This window comes from Lycium barbarum, chromosome 9, assembly GCF_019175385.1.
Source record: "Lycium barbarum isolate Lr01 chromosome 9, ASM1917538v2, whole genome shotgun sequence".
In the NCBI taxonomy this organism is placed as follows: domain Eukaryota; kingdom Viridiplantae; phylum Streptophyta; class Magnoliopsida; order Solanales; family Solanaceae; genus Lycium; species Lycium barbarum.
In genome coordinates this window covers 24,651,273-24,674,530 of record NC_083345.1, presented here as the reverse complement: position 1 = coordinate 24,674,530, position 23,258 = coordinate 24,651,273, and the positions used below count along the sequence as shown (strand labels likewise).

At 34.7% G+C, this 23,258-nt stretch overlaps 3 protein-coding genes and 2 non-coding genes across 8 annotated transcripts in view; 2 read left to right on the top strand and 3 right to left on the bottom strand.

Moving 5' to 3' along the window:
• Nucleotides 1–4,881: 4,881 nt before the first annotated feature.
• Nucleotides 4,882–13,357, top strand: LOC132610508 (casein kinase 1-like protein 7). 2 transcript variants are annotated; one of them, XM_060324824.1, is made up of 14 exons: nucleotides 4,882–5,523; nucleotides 5,642–5,682; nucleotides 6,810–6,879; nucleotides 6,985–7,133; nucleotides 7,258–7,353; nucleotides 8,223–8,293; nucleotides 10,287–10,348; nucleotides 10,463–10,526; nucleotides 10,639–10,723; nucleotides 11,814–11,940; nucleotides 12,064–12,137; nucleotides 12,230–12,296; nucleotides 12,512–12,645; nucleotides 12,881–13,357. In XM_060324824.1, the coding sequence occupies exons 1-14, from the start codon at nucleotides 5,448–5,450 to the stop codon at nucleotides 13,148–13,150; spliced, it is 1,386 nt and encodes a 461-aa protein (XP_060180807.1). In that variant the 5' UTR covers nucleotides 4,882–5,447; the 3' UTR covers nucleotides 13,151–13,357. The 2 variants fall into 2 exon arrangements, with proteins under 2 accessions (XP_060180807.1, XP_060180808.1); XM_060324825.1 differs by lacking the exons at nucleotides 4,882–5,523; nucleotides 5,642–5,682 and adding an exon at nucleotides 6,025–6,161.
• Nucleotides 13,358–14,460: 1,103 nt separating this feature from the next.
• On the bottom strand, nucleotides 14,461–17,102 carry LOC132610509 (large ribosomal subunit protein eL14). Its single transcript, XM_060324826.1, has 5 exons — nucleotides 16,961–17,102; nucleotides 16,770–16,871; nucleotides 15,241–15,370; nucleotides 14,963–15,075; nucleotides 14,461–14,682 (listed from the first exon to the last, which is right to left on the bottom strand). Exons 1-5 carry the CDS (start codon nucleotides 16,961–16,963, stop codon nucleotides 14,629–14,631), a joined length of 402 nt encoding a protein of 133 aa, XP_060180809.1. The 5' UTR covers nucleotides 16,964–17,102; the 3' UTR covers nucleotides 14,461–14,628.
• On the bottom strand, nucleotides 15,955–16,040 carry LOC132612488 (small nucleolar RNA SNORD34). Its single transcript, XR_009571843.1, has one exon. It is a non-coding gene; the product is annotated as a small nucleolar RNA SNORD34 (small nucleolar RNA).
• LOC132612487 (small nucleolar RNA SNORD34) lies at nucleotides 16,361–16,435 on the bottom strand. Its single transcript, XR_009571842.1, has one exon. It is a non-coding gene; the product is annotated as a small nucleolar RNA SNORD34 (small nucleolar RNA).
• Nucleotides 17,103–19,257: 2,155 nt separating the features above from the next.
• The window catches only part of LOC132610506 (rab GTPase-activating protein 22-like), a 10,035-nt gene continuing 6,034 nt past the window's right edge, over nucleotides 19,258–23,258 (top strand). Inside the window, exons 1-4 of one of the 3 annotated variants that reach the window (XM_060324821.1) lie at nucleotides 19,258–19,479; nucleotides 20,375–20,481; nucleotides 21,281–21,376; nucleotides 22,544–22,647. In XM_060324821.1, coding sequence (XP_060180804.1) covers nucleotides 20,389–20,481; nucleotides 21,281–21,376; nucleotides 22,544–22,647 — 293 coding nt within the window. In that variant the 5' untranslated portion in view covers nucleotides 19,258–19,479; nucleotides 20,375–20,388. The other 2 variants (XM_060324819.1, XM_060324820.1) reach the window with 2 other exon arrangements.

Below are 23,258 nucleotides of genomic sequence, written 5' to 3'. Positions count from 1 at the left end.
AGATTAATTAATGTGGGTTTGGTTGGCCGGAAAGTTATCGCCGACGTCATTTTTCCCGATGAAATTGGTGGCAAGGGGAGCTTTTGTGGTAAGGTACAGTGTGACGGTGATTGATTGGTGGTGGTGGAGAAGTTTACTGGTTCAGAAATGATTTAATGAAAAAGGAGGTGGTTTATTGGTTGTGGATGTACGGTGGCTCACATGGTGGTTAACGGTGGTTCGGTTAGTGTAATAGTCGAAATGGATCCGTATTGTGCAAAAAAATTGTGCTCTGTTTTTCTTCTGTGCAATCTATGATTTTCTCTCTAAAATTGTGTTTTCAATTTTTCATCTTTATCTGAGAATTACAGAAAATTGCTGGCAGGAAGAGTTACTATTTCACGGAATTTGATTGAAACATTATGATTTTGTTCTACAAAAAATATTATTTCCAGATAAATCTCCAGAAATTAAGACCCATTTGCAAACAATTGTGCGTCATTTTCATTTCTCAATGAAGAAATTGCACGAATTGCCCTTCAAATGGAATTTAACAACAATGAAAAAATTGCAAGAACTGCCCTTCAAATAGACTGGTGTGTGGGGAAGAAGGGGGGGGGGGGGGGGGGTTGAAGAAGAAGAAAGGTTGTTGGGTGGGAGTTAATGTTGGAAAAAATGTGATTGAAGAATTTTAATAATTGATTAGAAACTAATTAACATGGAAATATGATTAATAAAAGAAAATCTTTGATAAAGATGGGATTTTTCAGTTGGGTTGATTTAAGGAGGTGTGGTTATGGTGGTGGTGGAGTTCGTGGTGGCGGCGGCGGCGGTGATGATTGCTACAAGTGTGGTGAGGACGAGGAGAAAGAAGAAGAAAGAGAAAAGGGAAAGAATGAAGAAGAAAGAGAAAAACTAAATAAAAAAAATAAAAAAAATATTTAATGACGTGGACCAATCACCAGGTGAGTGGTGAACATCACCCAGATCTCAACTGGTCCAGACCACGTAAGGGGGTATTTAATTAACTTGAAAGTTGTTACGGGGGGTAAATAAATACAACTTAAGTTTAGCTGTTAAACTAAGTTTTCGTGCCAACTTCAGGGGTCAAATGATGTCTTTTCTCAATTATTTACTTCAAATCAAATGCAGAGTCAGAATTTGACGGTCATGAGTGCTGGATCCTAATTTTTTTAAAGTTATTTTGTTCATTATTAATCTATACATAGTTAATGAACTTTTAAGACAAATACAAAATTGGTGCAGCGGATGGGGCTGCTCATCCCTTAATTAGGGGTCACGGGTTCGAGCTTGGGTATGAAAAAATCTTTGGAGGGATCGCTTTCCCCAAATAGGCGCTGCACAATGCGAATTATCTGGATTAATCGGGCTCAAATGCGGATACCGGCACCAGATAGAAAACCAGAAAACAGGAAAAATGAGGTAGGAGGTTCGACAGTTTTCGAAAAGCAGACCTTAAGAACAAAAGGTAAATTTGATTTTAAAAAATAAGATTAGGTCCTAAAAATAATTAATTGAAAAGTTTGATATTTTATTGAAAACTTTTGTGAGGACTACAAAAGCCTCGTAGTTGTCCCTTATATATAATAGTAATATTTATTTTGAACTAAGTATAAAAATTAAAAATATTGCTCTATAATATAAAACTGAGGGAGTAAAGAGAGAAAAAAAACCACAAAAATTTATTACAATATTAATATACAAATTAAAGAGGATGAACTTAAGAAAAATAATTGGTGTTAAGAATTGGGAATAACCAACCAAAATGCAACAACTGGAACACACTTGGTGCAACATGAATGGTCAATAAAAAATGTGAGGACTACAAAACTTGCATATTCTCCCTTATATATAAGTACTAGTCTCACGAGGCCCGTGCCAAGCCGGAGCCCAACTCCAGATATAAGAAGTAATATTTTAATTAAAGAAATATAATTTATGTTGGTAATTAAACTTCAAATAAGTATTTTTAAATATATAAAAGCAAAACTTTCATTTCACTCCTTTAATATCTTAACTTTCATTTTGATGAAATTATTTACTTGAAATTAAATGTGGAGCCATAATTTGAAATATATGAGTTTCGAATCCTAAATTTTTAAGTTATTTAGTTCAAAATTAATAATTTATACATATTTAATGAACTTTTAAGACAAATACAAAATATGAACCAAAGTGCTACTGGATCCGATCAAATCGGTAGCTGACACTCTAATTCCTCCCTACTTCAAACTCATTTTGTGTTTAAAAGATTCAATTTAGTTAACCAAACAAGAGATTTTAAAGATAACCCGATCTTGACTGATAATATTATCTTCATTTTCAACATTATACGACATCATTTAATAATTTTTAAAACTATCTGAAAACTATTTTTGTACTAATATTGGTAAACACATATTAGCTCATTAAAGTATAATTATAAAGTAAAAGAAATGCCTACATATGAGTAAAAAGAATTTTTAGAAATTCTCAAATTTCATAATACAAATATAAAGTAAAAGAAATGCTTACATGTAAAAATCTATAATAGGCAACAAATGAAAAAAAGAAGAAAACAGAGAGCAACAAGAAGCAAGAATATCTAGAGAAGAAATGATTATTTTTTAGGTTAATAGATAAGATCTATAGAAGAAAGCAACAGGAAAAATAAAATGCAGCGGATGGGTTGTTCCTCCCTTAATCAGGGGTCTCGGGTTCGAGTCTGGGTATAAAAAAATCCTTGGTAGGGAGCGCTTCCCCCGATTGGGCCCTATGCGATGCGAATCTGGATTAGGCGAGCTCCAATGCGGGTACCGGATAGAAAACAGGTAAATAAGGCAGAATGTTCGATAGCTTTTAAAAACTAAACCATAAGAACAAAAAATAAATTTGACTTTAAAAAATAAGATGAGGACATAGAAGTAATTAATTGAAAAGTTTGACACTTTTTGGGAAAGTTTTGTGAGGACTACAAAAGCCCTTTTGTAGTCCCTTATATATAATAGTAATAATATAAGTAAAGTAATATCAGAACACTATCATTTTGGTAACCAAGTAGTCACAACTCACAATAACCGAAAATGTAAGTTTTGGTGCAGTTTATTTCAACCCTTTTCACTTGTTACATTGAAAAAAAAAAAAAAACTCTTGGCTAGATTATCTATATACATACGCACACACTCTTTATCAGGATAGATCTTAGAATCATTTTTTTTTTCATCATTAATAATATAAGTTAAATACAAAGCAAAATAATGACATCTTCAAACTTTTTTCTCAATTGAATAAGTAAAATGAATCAATTGAAAGAATAACACATTTCTATATTTAGAACAACTTAATTTTAATTTTTTAATTAAATGATTTATAATCACACATATTATAGATCATAAATTTTAAAAAAATTCTTTTCCTTCTTAAATTTCATGCACAATTAAATAACATCATCACGTAATTAGGACGGACGGAGCAATATATAGTATATATTGTTGGAAATTCTCTATTTGTTGGACTTACATATATAATATAAAATTGTACATAGATTGCTATCAATTAAAGAAGCCCATTTTTCTGATCTAATAAAGTATTAATTTTATGGGCTAAATATATAAATCTTATGTTACAAGGTATTGATTTTATATGCGTAGAAACCTAGTTAACTCTTCAGTTATAATTGATGGATTCATAACTGAAGAGTTACACCTCTTCCAAAAGGTTGCCTGTGAAGAGTTATGTCTTTTCCGAAGAGGTGTCTCGCTGTTATATATTGGTTGTGGTCCTTAAGTCTGTTACCAATTCTTTTACTTTCTATCCATTAAGAGAAGTGTCATAAAGAAAGTAATAAGACTTAGAATATCATGACTACATTCTATCGATTCTTACAATGGATAAAAAGTAAGTGCTCTTACTGTTCTTCTAAGAATTCGTATTACTGTCTAATGATTTACTTTCAATCTTGTATGGATTGTATAAAGTTTTCCAACACACACTGGCAGTAATCAAAAGTAACCCACACATCTTATACGGTAAAATTCTCTGCTCTACCTTTTAGATGAATAATAATTAATTTTGAAATTTAAAGATTGATAAAAGTGAATTGATTTTCACTATCGTGTCTTCGTACAATACCGATCAGCAGTACTAAAAGACAGTTATTTAGTACGAGTTTTATTTTATTAAAATTTATAAGTACTGAATAAATTTCTAACCGTATAATCTCCCATTATCATAATAACTCGAAAAATACTAAAAGAAAAGAAAGAGAGATAGTAGAGATAAAAAACAAAACCAAAAAAGATATAAGTAAAAAACACACCTGAATTACTCCCTCTGTCCATTTTTGCTAGTCCTATATACTGAAAATAATTGTCTATTTTTACTTATTCAGTTTAAAAAAAATAAGAGATAATTTACCATTTCATATCTATTTTACCCTTATTATTAATTATTGGATTGGATTGACAAGTTTAAGGAATTCTTAATGGTTGCATAACTTTTAAAGCATATTTTATTGATTTCAATCATTATGTTACTTAGCAATAATTAGTGGTGATATAGTAAAATTGTTATTCTATATTTGGCTTCTTAATAGGCTTGCCAACTAAATACTACTACATGACAAGTAAAAATGGACAGAGGGATTATTATTTTCCCCGAGTTTTACGTCCAATTATCGGTTGTTCCCTTTTGTAATCTAAACTATTTCTCTTTTCTTATAACAACGGATTGTTGAGATGAAACTCGCGAAACAGTAATAATTGGAGTGTGTTTTTTACGGTAAAAAAGAGAGAGAGAAAACCACGGCAACCTTATATTTTCGCAATTAGGAGTTAGGGACCCGCACGTTGTACAAAACAACGGTACTTATAATTCAAGCAATCATTTCTTTTTCTTTCTCACATCACTTTTTCACTACAGTTAAATCAATTCCTTTCTTTTTTCGTGGAAAAATAAAAATAAAAAGCGCTTTGTTTTTCTCAATTTCCTCAATTTTCGCTAATTTGTCTCCTCTTTTCTGCTTCTTTTATTGATTCATTGAAACATACATACATATATGTATATATCGGTTCACACATTGATTATCCATTTTTTTTATTTGATCAATGGGGATCGGCTATTTTGTTTTTAAATTAGGGTTTGTATTTATTGAACCATAGTTCAAGAATTGTTTTTTTTTTTCTCAGTTGACAACGTTAATTGGTGGGATTTGATCTATAAAAGTGTATTTTGGATACATTTTTGTGTAAAGATTGTATTTTGGATTGTTGGGGGTTCTTTATTGTTTCTATATTAGGTGAAGATTTGAATAGAAAGGTGTGATTGTTGCTTTTGAGTATTTGGTTCTTGAAATCTTGAAGTGGAGTTGTTTAGTTACCTATATTAGGTGAAGATTTGAATAGAAATGTGTGATTTGTTGCTTTTGATATTTGGTTCTTGAAATCTTGAAGTGGAGTTGTTAAGTTAGAATGGATCATGTTGTGGGTGGGAAGTTTAAACTGGGAAGGAAGATTGGAAGTGGGTCGTTTGGTGAGCTTTATTTAGGTATGTTTTTCAGTTTTCGGGCTTTGATAGTGTTGGATTTGTTACTATTGACCTTTGTTTTATAGTTGTAGCTACTCATCTGTGTCACCACTTGTGTTTTGTGCTTAATTTGATTCAGGTGTGAATATACAGAATGGAGAAGAAGTTGCCATTAAGCTGGTATTTGCTGCCAACCGAAATGCTGTTTTGTTTTCCAATTTGTTTTTTTCCTGAAAACTAAGTGTAGGGATAAGTGTGAGGTTTAGAGAACCTAAAGTTTTGTCTTGAAAGACAAATTCTTTAGTTTTGGAATGAAATGGACCAGAATAAACTAGAATGAATGTGAGGGTTCATATATTCAATCCTAACAAGTTGTAATTCAGACATAGTTGAACAACTCACTGACTGGGCGGATTTATGCTGCTATGTTGTTTTGTTTTTTTACGTGTAATGTCTAATGCATTTTATTGTTAACTTGATGTTTAGCTCATCTTTAGTATCATCAGAGTTTTGTCATAGGGGTTAGACTATGTTGGTCGGATACTCCAAAAGTAGTGCATTTTTGGAGAATCGACACGGGTGCGGCAGCGAAAGTGAAGAGTCCGCGCAACTTAGGAGTTAGGTGGATTGGAAAATCCTTGTTCACCATAGTTACCTAGGTAATCACATTGTTTTGAGTTGTATTTCTGTTGTTAGATTCCTCTGCATCGATTATTCTACCGGGTACCTGCTACGTCCCACTAGCATAGGTACCAGATAACTCTCCCACCAAGTCTTCGATAGATTGGAAGAAATCATCAAGTGTTTTTTGTTGCTGCTGGCATTTTAACCCTAGACTCCCGTATTTTGCACCCACTTCATTGACAACTAGGTCGCACCCTTGGATGCTTAGAGAAGGCTCTTTTTTCCTTAGATTATCTATGCATTTTCACCAGAAAAAGATCTATATTTTGAAGAGTTTCGAAAGCAGCAATCTTATCTGATAGTAAGCTTCGCATTCTTTGGTATCATAACCTATGGAAAAAAACTATTTTGTCTTTCATGATGCTCTTGAAAAATGGGAGCAACACTACGTCTATTGTTTAATCAGCTTAAGTATTTGACGAGCATATAGACATCTAACCAGATTTTGTGCTGGCTCGCATCAATAAATTTTACTTGATCAAAAAAAAAAAAAAATGCCGAGCATATAGTAAATGACATTATTTTGATGAAAATTAAAGACTCTAGTCGTTGATGCAATAGCACTATTTCTCAGTTTCTCACTATATGTTCAAGACTTCATTCTGTTGGTACTGTAATATCAGGAATCTGTCAAGACAAAGCACCCTCAACTGCACTATGAATCAAAAATATATATGCTTCTCTCAGGAGGAAGTAAGTCTTTATCTCTCACTTCTGTTGCCGTTCTTTGCAAAATGATTTAGAATGAGAATGTCATGTGTTCCGAGTGATCTCCTTATCTATGCCATTCTGATGAAGCTGGAATTCCCAACCTTAAATGGTTTGGAGTGGAAGGTGAGTACAATGTGATGGTCATAGACCTTCTTGGACCGAGCTTGGAAGACCTCTTCAACTATTGTAATAGGAAGCTTTCTTTGAAATCAGTGTTGATGCTTGCAGATCAGCTAGTAAGTAGTTGTTCTTAGTTTAAAAAAAAAAGTACTTCTTCTTTCACATTTTAAAAGAAAAATCACTGCTGTGCCTGTTTGCTTATGCATTTTAAGTAATATTATTGGTGTATGTGTCTTTCAGATCAATAGAGTTGAATACATGCACTCAAGAGGATTTCTTCACCGTGACATAAAGCCAGACAACTTTCTAATGGGCCTTGGTCGCAAAGCAAATCAGGTTTGGTTCATTTCTGTCAGAAGTTTGCAAATAATGGAGTTTAGGCAAGTCAATACTTTGCCTATAAAGAGAGGAAACTCACTATTTTGCTAGTTTCGTTTTAGATTATCAAATTTAAATTATAAATATTTGGTCATCGTGTTGGATGAATAGCTTCTCAGTTCTTATTATTTACGTTTGTTTCAAATGGATCTTCCATGCCGCTTGGTTTCTGATAATCAAACTCATTGTGGGGTGGAATTTCCTTAGCCAATTTTCAGATCTTCAGGCTGGCTATACTCCTGAATTTCATTAAATGGCGTTGTATTTGGAAATAAAATTAAATTTGATTTTTCTCTTTGGCAATTATTAGCGAGTTTCATCATTTACCTTATATTTCGATTTTATTTGCTTATAGGCAAAGAAATATAGTTTGTCTTGTATTGCAATTTAATTTAGTATGGATGAGTTAGAGGCTGACTTTTACTGGTTGATTGTCCCAAGCAGAGCCTTGTACATATGCCACATGGTGGATGTTTGAGCTTATAAAGTCAATAATTAATATAGTACTTCTTTCTCCCTGAGTGGATTGGTTATAGATATGGGTTTTTACTTCTGGTTTAGTTGCTGAAAATTTGAGGACTTTATGTTATTGATGATACTTATATTTGTGCATGTGCCGTCAGATTAGGAGTTTTAATGAATGGCTAACTAATTTGTTCGTTTTTGTTAAAGCTCATCATATGTCCATTTTTCTTTGACTTTACAAAATCTCAGTTACCATGGGCTTCTGAAATTGCCTTGTTGAAATTAGGGCTTAATGGAAAGAAGCGTATGCGATGTCAAGGTTTTTTTTACCTAATGGTGCCAAATCTGAATACTGATGACAGGTGTACGCCATTGACTTCGGGCTTGCCAAAAAGTATAGGGATCTCCAAACTCACAAGCATATACCATACAGGTAGCACACTAACCACTATGATACTCAATTAATCCTTCATCATTGCAATTGTTCATGTTCTTTTTTCGTTTCTGAATGTAAAACAGAAAAGAATTGAAATTCTTGCTCTAAAATTATCATCAGTGCAAATTCTAATGATTTTCACAACATATCCAATATAATCCTACCAGGTTGGGTCTGGATAGGGTAGAGTGTACGTAGACCTTACCCTACCTTAAAAAGGTAGAGAGGTTGTTTCCGATAGACCCTCCGCTCAAGGAAAGATGAAAAGGTAGCACTAATAAAAAGCAGTAACAATAGCAAGATAACAGGATAAGTGAAATGAAAGAAACAAGCAGGTAGCCCTAGAGAACTAAGAATAGACAGACATAAAAATCCACCAATACTCCTTGTATAGAAAAGAGATCTGCGCGGCAACCTACTAACCCTCTACCCTGATACTCGACCTACACACCCTCCTATCAAGGGTCATGTCCTCAGTAAGCTGAAGCTGCACCATATCTCGCCCAATCCCCTCTCCCCAAGACTTTTTAGGCCTACCTCTCCCTCTCATCTGGCCCATCATGGCCAACCTCTCGCATCTCCTCACTAGAGCCTCTGCGCATCTCCTCTTTTCTGCACATGCCTGAACCATCTCAACCTCCCTTCACGCAGCTTGTCCTCCACAGAGGCCACGCCCACCTGATTTTGAATCACTTAATTCCTTATCTTATCTCTCTTGATATGCCCACACACATCAATCTCAGCATCCTTATTTCTGCAACCTACCTTCATCTTCTGGATATGAGATTTCTTAACTGGCCAACACTCGGACCGATACAGGATAGTCTGTCTAACCACCACTTTGTATAACTTGCCTTTAAGTCGTGACGGCACATTCTTATCACACAAAACGCCATAAGCGAGCCTTCACTTCATCCATCCCGCACCAATACGATGTGTGACATCATCATTGATCTCCCCATTGTCTTGGATAACCGACCCCAGGTACTTGAAACTTCCTTTCTTAGGGGTGACTTGAGTATCAAGCCTCCATCCTCTTCCGCTTCATGAATCGTGTCACTAAACTTGCACTTCAAGTGTTCTGTCTTAGTTATGCTCAACTTGAAACCTTTAGACTTCAGGGTCTGTCTCCAAATTCTAATGATTGTCGATTAGCCTAATAACAATGGATTACGGTATTGTTTGTTTACTTTGATGGTTATAGTATACTGCCAGTTAATTAAGAATTATGTGCTTATGACCTAATGTCGCAATTTGATGCACTAGGAAGGGAGATTTTTGAAGGCAAACTAATAATTTCAGGTTTATGGAACTGTGTCCTCTGCCGATGTACTTTAATATTGCCAGTTAACAAATATATCAGTCCTGATGTGGTGCTTAAGTGCGTTTATCACTAATGTGATGCAACAACTGGAAGGGATATATGTATTGTCATTGCTAGTTTATGGAATTATGCTTCTGATGATGATGTACTTTCGTTCACTTCATGTTATGACAATTGGGTATTATCAAAAGTTAATCACATCAGTGTAGTGTGACATCGGATTCATCTCTCATTGTGGCTGATTGAGCTTTTTTTAGCCATCTTTCCTTACATGCCTCTAATTTTATTTTATTTTATTTTTCTTAAAAATGTGGGGAAGAGTGGCAAGTAAGAAGCATCTGTATAATTTTCACCATTTGGTGTCCTTGCTTTATCATTTTGTTGATCATAATATGAATTTGTTTGAGCTGACTGACTGACCCCGTTATTGAGAATAAATTCTACTCTTGCATATTATCAAGTTCTAGTGGATTGAGTTTCAAGTAATTAGTGACAATTTTTCCTTGTTTCCTTACTTCGTTCCTAATGAAAGAGAAATAAAAGAAAAAGATTAAGAAAAGATGTTACACTGATCAAATTTGTGTCTCGTTATTTTTTGTTTTGCTCAATCTGTGACAAATCTGTCTTAGCTGCCTTTTACATGGTACTATGTCAATATTTTCTCAGGGAAAACAAGAATCTGACAGGCACAGCTCGCTATGCCAGTGTCAACACACACCTTGGAGTTGGTAGGTTAATTCATGTTTTGGTTGTCAAGTAACTACATGCATGGTAAGCAACAGATTCAATTGTAATTGATAAAAGTTTGTTGTCTTTTTTTTTTTTTTTTTTTGCCCTGGCAGAGCAAAGCAGAAGAGATGATTTGGAATCTCTGGGCTATGTGCTTATGTATTTTCTTAGAGGAAGGTTGGACTTTAGGGGTTTTACCTTTTCTTTTTGGCATCGTTTCTGACCAGTCCTGTGCATTTGCATTTATGGATGTGGTCGCTAACTTGATGGCATTTTCTTCTTGGCTCAGTCTTCCATGGCAGGGATTGAAAGCTGGTACTAAGAAGCAAAAGTATGATAAAATCAGTGAGAAAAAGATGTTGACAACAATAGAGGTATTGTTTACGAGTACAAATGATTTTTGGTGATGTCATCTTCACCACCGGGTGAACACTGACTGCATCCATTCTGGCAAAGCGGACATTCATACGTCTAGTATGATAGGAATATACTTCAATATACACTTCTTGTTGTCAAAAAAAAAAAAAAAAAAAAAAAAAGATAGATGGTCTAAACTGTAAGTTATCCAAAACATTGTTTTAAAAGGCGAGGGCATGAGGCGAGGCGTTTTACGCAGCACGGGGTGTAAGTCCCGTGGATCTACGGGGCATATGTCCCGTGTATCTTCAATTTTATAATTTTATTACTAAAAAATAAGCAAATGTAAAGTTTTCATTAAATATCTGCAAATAAATCACCAATAATATAAAAAGAATTATTATACTTATTATTTGACAAAGGTCACAACACAAAAAATGATAATAGCCTAGATAATCTTTAAAATGAAATGTTCATTCACTTCATCATCAATCTCCAAATCTATTAGTCCTTCCACCCTCAACTAATATTTGCACCGACTTTTATTTATATATTCAAAGAAGGAGAAGGGCAAAAAGTGTAAGAGCAATGACAAAAAATTGATGAAGTTGCTTCAGGAACATAGTGCTATGAAATCTCTATCATATCAATTTCATACATAATCATCTAAAAAACTATTTATGGCAGTGTTATTTCCTATGAGAGTTGTTTTCTTTATTTATATATTTTTTAAAAATCACTACAACATGAAAACATAAGGTATAAATATTACTACAACAATAATAAAATCATAATCTATAGCAAAAATACTTTTAAAACCATAAAAATTAAATTAACGCCCGGGGAGTACGCCTTTACGTCCGAGACTTACGCCCCAAATTCTAGGGCGAGTGTTTTTGGTATGCCCGCCCCAGGGCTCGCCCCGAAAACGCCTCTAAAAACACTGATCCAAAAAAAAAAAGAAAAGGGTAATTTTAAAATGTATTCATCTGATTAAGCCAATTATTATCTCATCTGGCTTGTCTTGGTTTTAACGTAGATTATCTGCTGATGATGTGAGTGATCCGATGAGTAAATTGACACAGGGTTTGATGGTGTTGCTGACAGGTGCTATGTAAATCATATCCGTCAGAGTTCATATCATACTTCCATTATTGTCGGTCATTACGGTTTGAAGATAAACCTGACTATTCATATTTGAAGAGGCTTTTCAGGGACTTGTTTATTCGTGAAGGTATATGTGTAATTCTCTATTTAACTTTTTCAGTCTCAAGCCGTCTGAGCTGTAACAGTCAATTTTAGTCTTGAAGTAGACGTGTTGTGGTCTCTCTCCATCTTAACCTTTTCACTGGTGCAGGTTATCAGTTTGACTATGTGTTTGATTGGACCATCTTGAAGTATCCTCAGATTGGTGCCAGTTCTAGAGGACGTGTAAGTGCTTGTAAAACTTGTTTTGATTATTGTTGAAAATCTGTTCTTAAATTCTTTTAAGGTGCAAGTGTGTGCAATTTTTTTGCCACCAGAATATTAGTGGAAGTGCGCCGCTAAATGCTGCTGGGCCATCTGCTGAAAGACCGGGAAGGACATCAGGTAATTTCTTTGCCCTAAAGTTTTGGACTTTTTGTAGTCCTTTCCTGACTTTAATTTCCTTAGATGGTATTCCCAAAATTATGAACCGGCATGTACTTCTGTTTGCTTATTCAAATAGTGAACGTTTGAGATATTTTTTTCATTTAAAAGCTGAATACTGAGGTTGCAGCTACTGAATTTAACTGTTTGATGCTTGGCATGTGTCTGTAATCCAGTGGGACAGGATATTCGAGACAGGTTTTCTGGTGCGGTTGGAGCGTTTGCCCGGAGGAATACTTCTGGTTCTGGTAGGCAGGGGGAACACTCCAGACACAAGACTTCAGATGATATACCTTCATCTAAAGATGTGGTATTAATCCTTCTCTTTCTGAAAGCAATAGACTAAAGAATTTTTTTCTCTGTGGGATTGAAGAATATTATTCGATTGCTTGCATCTGCATTCGGCTTTTAATGCATAATAAGTGAATTATAATTTAGAACACAGTATATAGTCTTTAAAATGATTTTTCAGTGAAATAGTAGATGAGATGGTTAGATCAGCTGTATGGCAAACTAGTAAGAATAATATGCTTATAATTTTACAGCAAGCTGATTCAGAAAGAGGCCGTACGTCAAGAAATTGTAGCTCGTCCAGAAGGGCTGCGATTTCAAGTAGCAGACCGAGCTCTTCTGGTGAGCCTACAGACAGTCGCACAAGCAGCAGATTAATGTCGAGCAGTGGCCGCTTATCCGCCACACAAAGGATTCATTCTGGAATTGAACCGAAACCATCTTTGTTCTCCCGAACCTCAGCTACAAAGGGCAGCCGCGATGACCCTCTTCGGAGCTTTGAGCTTCTTTCAATCCGGAAGTAAATTGATGCTTGTAAAGAGAATTTCTCGTTGTTTGAATCTTGTGATCCTATAAAAGGATGTCTCGGTGCTGTACATTGAATTTTTCTACATGAAAACTAAATCTTAATCCAACTTTATAACTTGGTTTGTTTTACGTGAAGAGTTCTGGTGATTGTAACGCTATTTAGGCTCATCCAAAATGGTGAAGAAACTGTGTTTCAAGTTCTACTTGTGATTATAGCTTTCTTCTTTTTTTCTTTTTTTTGGGGGGGGTTTTAAAAGAGAATTTTCATTAACCAAAACGAGCGATGTTAGCTGTCAGTGCATTCTAGGAAGGGGCTGCTTCTTGCCAACTCCTACAATTTCTAGTTATGCCAAACCATTGTGGCAAGGACCCCCACAACTGCTGTGAATATTTACAGGCAAATAAGCAGTACGGCAAGGTCACTTCTTCATCAGTTTCACATAAAACAGTCCTTAATGACTTGAATCCCCACTTTAGCCAAGTCTGCCTTGCACAGCCAACCACATTGAAGTGTAAGGATTTTCTTAAGGCAGCTGACCTGTTTCCCAGGTCATTAATCTCCGAACTGCTAGCATGAAGGTACAATCAAATTATGTATACGAGTAAACGGATCATCGCATGTTAGTTTCTACGTAATGTCAAATTAAAGTTCATAGTAAATACAAAAAATTGCAGGAGGTAGCGGCAGTACAAGTCCAAATCTCCCATAATTTGCTTTTGAGGATGCAGCGCCAACTCAAAGCTTTGCATAGGGGTTCCTCTAATGTTGTGGCATGAAGAAGTCAATGAAAAAACAAAGTGGTAATGGGGAGCTCTCTCGCTTATGATTAAACCTTCTTTGCTTAGTATATTTTACAGTATAGTGTTACTGTTACACATTGGAAAGCTTAATATTTATCACGGGTTACCACTAATTTTGATAGCTACAGATGGAAAATAAGCTTTAGATGCCATCTTTACTGGTAATTTAACTTCTTAATTTGTGATCCACCAGCAATTGATATATGCCACAATATCTCCTCTTATACAATTGATAGCACCATACATCTAGATTATACAATCTCTTTACTTTTCTTTTTCTTTTTTCACCTTTCCCTTCCGTTCTTAGCCAAAGTCGAACGAGAATTCTGTATAGTTTTCTGAGTCACCAAGTGGTAATCTTGAAAACGTGCGACAACTCCAAGAGCTTGTCCAAAATTAGACTTCATCGGAGTTGAGTTAGAAATAATGGTTTTAATGAAAAAGACTTTTTGCTGTATTAGAATCAAGCAATTTCAGGAAATAAAGGGGTATGTGATACAGGTGGTGGTTTCCAATCATAAATTAGCAAAATCTCAGACAAAAATGATCTAAAAAAGTCGGAAATATAGCAAGGCATGAAATAGAACAGACTTCTTTTAATAACATCCCTCAAAGCTAAACAAAATACAAGATCCAAAAATCCTATATATCAATTGCACTAATCAGAGAGTTCTCAAGCAGCGGTCTTCTTAAGCTTTGCAAGCTCCTGTCTCACAACTCCGGCTCTCTGCAATGTCAAAATACATGTATAAGGTTTTGATAAGAGAGAGGAAAACAAGGTCTTGGAATACAGCAATTCAAACAAAGAGTAAACCGGGATTTCAACTAAGCAAGTAACACAACAAGATGCAGGTTCGAAGATATGATTTCCCAAGTTTAGTCCAGCTAGAAATGGAAACTCAGACTAGTGATTGCTATCCAGAAACACACTCCTACATTCTTTGGATGGATAGTCGGATGCACAAATAACAAAATGAAGGTAACTAAAACAGTGAGCATAATCGCACCTTAATCTTTGCTAACATGAGCTTGAACCTATCAAAATCGTTAAGTGAAGCCCTCCTCTTCTGCACTATCAACTTCCTTCCCCATGAACTGTTCTCCCACTTGGTCTTCACATCTGGGAGGACACCAGACAAATAGAGGTTTAATCTTCTTCTAAACTCTAAAGCAGATGAAACTGCTAAACCAATTGCAGATTCATAACTTGTAGATTTTTTTTAAATAAAGCTAACTGATTCATAACTTGTAGAATTTTAAAAAAGATCTAGGAAGCACCACTCACCAGCAGCTTCCATTGCCTCGACAAGGGTCTTCTTCTTTGGGATTCTTTTGATGTCAATTTTGATATCTGTAAGTGAAAGCCTCTTGAAGTTCATCTGGCTCCTCACCATGTCCGGAGCATCAACAAGAGCCTGTAAATTAAGAAATAAGTGAAAACGAGTAGTCAGTAAAATGAGTTTACATTTGGTTCATTTTCCTAGGCTATTTTGGCAAGGCAAACTATTATCTGTGCAAATTAGAGTAAATCATAAAACATGTTACCCTTTCAACTTCCTTAAGGGGTAAGATATTTACCATATAAATTCCCCTCTATAAAGTAAATATAATTCTGGTATCCATTCTATTATATAAAGTAAATGAAACAAGAAGAATATCACATTTCATCTATCAGCTAAACCAAAGCAAACATAAAGTTGGGAAGAGTTTTCACATAACACCAGAAAATTAATCTTGTTATGGAAAACAATTTGAAATATTTCCTCATTTTGGGCATCCAGCCATCATATTAGATATCAACCTCTTAAATAAAGCACAAAACTGATAGTACTACTTTAATGGAGCATTGAGGTTACTCCAATATCCTACAACTTTACAAAGAAAAACTGTATTATGCTCAACATAACCACATGCGTAACAACCCTATATCACTGGGACTACAATAACACACAAAAAAAGACTATAACACATCAACATAATATTCTTGTGAATCATTATAAAAGGCCTCAGTCAAAATTTTGTTTAATCAGGTTAAAATGATCAGACAATGTAGGCATATCATCATATATTCCATCATAGGCCTTATTTAAGATCCTCCAAGAAAAACATGCAAAATTAAATAAAACTTTTCTTCAAATAAATCATTTTTCATCAGAAAAGTGGTCTATTAAAGGAAAACATTTGGAATATTATTTTCTCATTATGGGCATCCAATCCAATCCAGCTCACATATCAAATATTAACAGAGCATTCAGATTACTCTATTGTCCTACACAGCTTTACAAAGCAAACTGTATTCTTACCACAGAACACATAGGTAAAAACCCTATCTCACTAGGACAACCAAAAAAAAAACTATATATCCAAAACTATCTAAGCATAATATTCTTGCCAAAACATTTATACAAGGCCTCAGTCAATATTTGTTTAATCAAGTTAAAATGATCAGACAATGTAGACATATTCCATCATAGGCCTTATATTCCCCAGAACCAACTTGTGGGATTACACTGGGCATGTTGTTGTTGTTGTTATAGGCCTTACTCCAAGATACATGGCACTTCAAAAATCAAATCTTTATTTTTCTGATGAAAAATGTTTGCTCTGGAACATAAAAAAAAACACTACCCCAGAAGCTATATAAACATAATATTCTAGCTGAATCATTAATAAAAGGCCTCAGTCCATGTTTGCTCAATCACATTAAAATGATCAGACAATGTAGGCCTTATATATTAGATCCTCGAAAATAACAGTCAGCAAAAATAAAAAACATAATTTTTATTTCTCTTCAAAAGAAAAAGGAAAAGGTACCCTATTTTGGTCGATGACGTCGACGATAACAACGAGCTTTCCATAGTCCTTTCCGTAGTTGATTAGAGCTACCCTTCCTATCTCCACGAACCTCTTGAACGGCTATACAAACACAGCATAAAAAACCCAATGCATCAATAAAGAAGAAAATATTCCAACATATTTATGAAAAGTATTTAGCGTAGACTGACCATTTTGGGCGATGGTGAACAAGTAGAAGCGCCAGCAGACTACGAAGAAAGAAGCTGTAAGGAAGGACTAATATACTGCTAGGGTTTTACTACTATGTATTCTCATACATATGGGCTTAGGTCCAGAATTTGCTATGCTAGCCCAACCCTTCCAAATTGGGTGGACTGGTCATTCTTTGGACTGATATTCAAAGTTTAGTGGGTCATTTGTTTTGTGCTGGTCTTTAATTTTTGTCTTTCTTATTCGCATTATAATATTCACAAGTTTTATTCGCACCCTTAAAGATTAAAGACAAGTCAATTGAAGGGCAAACCTCAAGTTTAATTGTTGTTTGAAATATAGTTAAACCATTTTAATGTAAAATAAAAATATCCAATCAAACTTTAGGATATTTTCATTGAATTTTGAGCTACCACAGTTCAAACTCGAGAAATCTTTCATGGAGTTTTGAACTATAATAGCTCAAGCTCAAAGGAAAATAATAAAGTTTAAACAACGGCAATTCAAAACTCTATAAAATATTTTTAGAATTTTTCTGTGTTTTAGCAAAACATATTTTGTTCAAAATTGATATGCATTAAAATGTGGCTAACATTGAATAGTTGTGAAATAGTGGTTAGATGTCAATTAGCGATCTGGAAAGTGTCTATTTGCCAATTTCTCCTCAAAATTGATCGACATCCTACATTTGTTCCCTTTTTGGACCGCTAATCAAGCTTTAGCTAGCATTCCAAATTATTCAAAACTCAGTCTTTTTAATGCGAAAATAAAATTTGGACAAAAATATTCATGAATAAAATATAAAAAAGCACTCAAACACAATGTGTCGGAGTTTGAAATACTTACATGTGAAACTCCAACATAATGTGCTGAGTTCAAAAAATTAGGTTCAAACTTTAAGAGGACTCCCTTGAGTTTTAACTTGTACCAATTTGAAAATCTCTCGTAGTTTTACTTGCATCACATTGAACTCAAGACTTTTTGTGAACTCCAAAAAATTTACAAACTCTATGACAATTTTGGAGTTTCAATTGTATAAGTTCAAATTTCGAGACTGTTTTCTGGAGTGTCGCTTCTATAAGATCAAAATTTGTTATAGCAAGACTTGTTTGAACTCCATAAGTTTTACTAAATTCAGGGCGCTATCATAGAGTTTCAATTGTATAAATTCAAACTCCAAAATATTGAATTACGCTTGTAGAAGTGAAAAACTCATATATATATATATATATATATATATATATTATCACGAGGTACCATGATTTGGAATGATCCTTTAACATTATTTCACCCATAGTTTACGTTTCACTTGAGAACTTATATACTATATTGTTAAGAGGTATATCATTTGCGTATCAGAGAAAAATAGGGTAATTTTATGGGTGCTACCAATATGAAATTTATGGAGTTTCAAATGTAAAATTCAAACTCGAGAAAAACTCATGGAGTTTGAACCTTTTTTTGGAGTAAATATTTTATTTATTTATCCTCAACTAGCCTACATGAGCATTCAAGGTTAATATCAACATTCCACTCAACAAACTTGTCCCTTGTAAGTAATGGATCTTGTGCCATCAGCCATAGTATGAACTTCCACTTGGCAGATCCTCGGTTATTGCAAGTAATCTTTTTTCAAGTAACCTTTGGAGGAGTATATTTGAATCATTTAAGTGATAGTAAATATATTATCGTACGGATAACATGGTAGAGAGTAATTTTTTTTTTTCGCATTGTGAAGACACAAACTTTAACTCTTTTCCTTTGTGCAATTTGTGAAATCATACTAAAAACATTTTATCGGTTGATTTTATTAATTGGTAGTTCATGAGGTCATACTAAAAGCTAGTTTCATACTATGGCTGATTAATTGCTCAAACCTTTAATGACATGTTTTTTTGAAAATACTTATTCATACTCGGTATATAAAATAAAATTAAGCAATAACATTGAATTATGAATTATATCTAGAGCATCACACCCCTTGGAGTGCGAACTTTTTCTGAACTCTGCTAACACGGAATGCTTTGTGCGTCCGACGGGTCCCTTTAGATATTCTTTGACTATTGATAAGAGACAAAAGTTTACATACAAGACATGCATCGTACATTCATTAATTTAATGTAAATATCATATACGAATAAGTTCGACAATTTATTCTTTCACCAAAAAATGAGGCTAATCATTTTATCTTGTCATTTTTTATGTCCACTCTTCATATATAAATTCTAACAACCTTAAAAAATCCCATTCTTGTTTCAACCATAAAATATTTTTATTAAAAGGGTAAAAAGTTGAGTGACATGGTAAAAGATTTTTCAGGTGCAGGGCAAAACTTGCCGTTGGAGAATAACCTCAAAATTCTCCTCTTCCCTGTTGCCCCCGACACATATCACATTGTCAAAATCAAATCAAGACAAAAACAAAAAAAAAACAAAAGCTTTCCTTAAAAAAAAAAAAAAAAGGTAAAAAATAATAAAAAAAGACAACAAGTCATTGCCTTCATCATATTCAAACACAGGTACTTTGAAACTTTCATATATCATTGCATTTTAAATTCAAAATATCTATATTTCTCATTGTGGGTATTCGTATATGTTGAAATCTTGGTGATACGTATTTTGTTGAACAAGACATGGGTAATTCTAATTCTATTGCCTTCATGAAAGATGGTAGGTTATGTGTTCGATGAAATGCCTGAATAATCATATATGTTGTATATGTATGTTTTTTTTTTTTTTTTCAAATGGAGGAGCCATTCTTAATTTAGGATTGAGGCATAGTAGATTGTTGTATTTTCCCCCCTGTTTTGATTTTATATCACCCCACTTGTGGGATTACACTGGATACTGGATATGTTGTTGTTTTTGTTTTATATATGTTGTTGTTGTTTTTGTTTTATATGACCCCACTTGTGGGATTACACTGGATATGTTCAGTGACAGATCCAGGATTTTCAATCAGGGGGTTCGAAAGAAATAACAAAAGCTAAATATAAAAAACTATGTTTCCCTGGGATCGAACGTAGGACGCTAAAGATAATTTTGAACACCCTGAACCACTTGAGCTAACCTTTTGCATTTGTTCAGGGTGTTCAAAAGTCAATATATCTACATAAACACAAAAAAATTAGCCTATATATACACTGCTTTTTTTTGGCCGATGGTGTTTGGGTGAACACCCTCACCGTCATGTTAATCCGCCCCTGGGTATGTTGTTTTTGTTTTGGTTTTATATGACCCCACTTGTGGGATTATTTACATATATATGTTGTTGTTGTTGTTTTAGTTTTATATGACTCCACTTGTGGGACTATATTGGGTATGTTGTTGTTGTTGTTGTTTTGGTTTTATATGACATTTGGTGTAATTATGATGGATTTATTTTGTGGGGTTTGTGTGTATGGAATTTAACAGGGGGTGGTGGTGCTATGAAGAATTTGTCATCAGAGGAGTTAGATTCATATTATCCTGTTAGGCCTGAATGCCTAGCTGATGTTCCCAAGACCCGCTTTAAAGCAAGGGTGTGTTCTAACAACTCTCATTTCTTTCCCCTTTTATGCTACTTTGCTGTATCTGATTCTATTCGAGCAATGTTGTTATTCTTTTTGTTAATTATCTTGATATTAACTGCATTAATTAACTTGGGGTACAACCTTTCTCCGGACCCTGCTAACACGGGATGCTTTGTGCACCGGTCTGCCCTTTTTTTATTAACTGCATTAAGGTGTTTTTTTTCCCTTTCTTGATTCTTTGACATTAATTTCTCTCGTTTGGTTTAGAAACTTATGCCATTTTCGTCTTTTTTTTAAATTATTGTCCACCCTTAACTGGTGTTGTTGTTGGGGAGATCTTCACAAATAGGATCATTTAAGGCCGTTATTTAATTTTGGTCCCGTTTTAAGCTTTGCTAGATAGGTTGGCGGGCATAACTTTGAACAAGCGCCGGACAGAACAAGTTATGCCCTGGCCAAAGTCATGCCTCTTGGTCTTATATCTGCAAAACTTTTAAAAAGCGGGGACAAAAGTTAAATACCAGCTCTCAACAGAGATACTGGGTGGAAATTCTTGTAGTTGTTTTTAATTGGTCCATTGGGGGCTGCCGAATGCAAATATGTCAAATCAATCAATGAGGTAAATACCTGAATGATCGCAGAAACCAGAGTTTTTTGGTTTACTTTTTTTTTTTTTTTTGTTGATATTTCCTTTTTAAGGAATAGATGTTATTAGTAGTTAGCTGTTTGTGATAGCTTCAATAATTATAGATGCTTATGACACAGCTAAGATCCTTCCTTGCACTTTTTTTTTACACTCTTTGGACAGGTAGGAAAAACTCTTAGTGAAAGAAGATGGAAAGCTGCATTCTCTAAAGAGGGTTATTTGGATATAGCTGGTGTTCTTCGTAGAATACAACGAGGGGTACAACATTTTTTGCCATTGTTTCCTGTGTTGTATGCCATTGTTTCCTGTGTTGTATGCCACATTCTCATTTTTCTTTTGCATGCATGTATTTTTGAGTCAAATGTATTGCTTTAGTGGTTCATGTATTTAAACAACTAAGTGCAGCTCTGAAAGATGAGCATTGGATTTTTCAAATAAGCAATTGTTATCTAACAGCTTAATTTTAAATTGTGAAAGCTCTGCAACAGAGTCAAGCAAGTGGACCAAAAGCTGACTTCACCTTGTGTTATTATCCTAACTCCTATAACAGTGTTGAGTTCATATTTCGAGACAGCTTGTAGTTTCCTCGTAAAATACTGCAGTTTCTATGTACTGCGACCGTGTTCAATCTATAGGGGTATATGTACTCCCTTATTTCAAGCTATTCGAGCTCTTTAGGAAGTTATTAGGTAATGAAAGTAGGACTCTCTTTCCTTCTTGGAAAATCTAGCATGATCTCCAAGCAGGTCTTTCTACCATGTATGAATGTACTTTTATTGGGAAGAGCTAGCTGCCTAGTAAGTTACCATATTAACCCCACAGGAAAAGGGTGGGAAAAGCCATGTTCGAAATTGTTCTTTGAAGCTCCATAAGGTATCTTCATGTTGAACAGCAGCGTCTCCCCCGACTCCAAATGATGAATGGATGCAAACTTTTATCAATGTATTGTAGAAGTTTTGTCTGTTGCTTTGGGAAAACACAGCTTTTAGCTTATCTGAAGGCTGAGATACTTCAGAGCTTCTTCTTTGCAGAACACTGAAATCAGAGTGTTCCAGTTGTTAGATAAATATTAGGGCAAACTGCATAGAGGAAGTAAATTCAGGGGTTCAGAACACTTTCAGATCTTTTACGATGCTGACAGATATGCCCTTGCTGTGATTGGTTGAATGAATAAATGACCGTACCTTATAAATGTGATTAAAGTTTTTGCTGTTCTGCTGTGTGCAAAAAGTTTGACACTCTCTGTCAGCTGGGTATAACTTGGTCTACCAGCAGCACATCTGTTGAGTTTATCAGGAAGAGGTTGTGTCAATTAATTAGAGAACTTATTTAATTTTCCTATTGCTGTTACTTATCAACAAGAAATATAGCTGGTAATTGAATTTTAAGAATTTTGAAGCTTATTAATTGTTCTGTGAACGCTAGGGGATTCATCCATCAATTAAAGGGGCAGCCTGGGAGTTCCTGTTGGGTTGTTTTGACCCTGAAAGCACATTTGAGGAAAGAAATCAGCTTAGACAACAAAGAAGGTAATATGAGTTACTTCAGCAATTATTAGCAGTGATAGCTAAAAGAATATAAAGTAAAATTAAGATATGAAGTAGTTATATTCTAAATTTTATACATTTATATGCTTATAGAAAGTAAAAGCATCAGCTACAATCGATGTACTTCTATGCGATGACTTTCTCATGTTTAATAGAGCTTTTATCTCAAAGGTTAACTCTATTTAATGGTTCCTGCTGTATAGTGGTATGATTCAATATTAAGTATTGAGAAGCTAAGATGGTGTGTGTAATGCTGGTTTCTACCCTTTCTTATAGGGGACCCTCTGTCTCCTGGTGTTAAGATGTGACTAAGTGGCCGTCACCCTCTCGTCGGCAATCACCGTCGCCAAGAATGGCATAGTCGCAGAGCTTCGTCGTGCCATACACCCTTTCAGTAGCTATCCACACAAGCATATGATGTTTAAGTGTGAATAGTAGTCCTAGATCAAAATATTAGGAATCAAAGCAAGGAAAGTAGCATTGATGGAACGGGGGATCGCACCTTCAGCGAAGAAATACCCTAACCCTGGGAACCGGGGCCTGGCCATCCTTCGTTTGCGGTCGACGTTCCGGCTTTGTCCGTCGAATAAGAA

Coding starts and splice junctions, on each gene's coding strand:
- LOC132610509 (XM_060324826.1), bottom strand. Junction 15,371..16,769: donor ACGTCATCGACCAAAATAGG/GTACCTTTTCCT, acceptor CTTAATTTACAG/GCTCTTGTTGATGCTCCGGA. Junction 15,076..15,240: donor CGAGGCAATGGAAGCTGCTG/GTGAGTGGTGCT, acceptor GTGTCCTCCCAG/ATGTGAAGACCAAGTGGGAG.
- LOC132610508 (XM_060324824.1), top strand. CDS start 5,448: ATGGATCATGTTGTGGGTGGGAAGTTTAAACTGGGAAGGAAGATTGGA. Junction 6,880..6,984: donor TATGCTTCTCTCAGGAGGAA/GTAAGTCTTTAT, acceptor ATTCTGATGAAG/CTGGAATTCCCAACCTTAAA. Junction 12,138..12,229: donor GTGCCAGTTCTAGAGGACGT/GTAAGTGCTTGT, acceptor TTTTGCCACCAG/AATATTAGTGGAAGTGCGCC.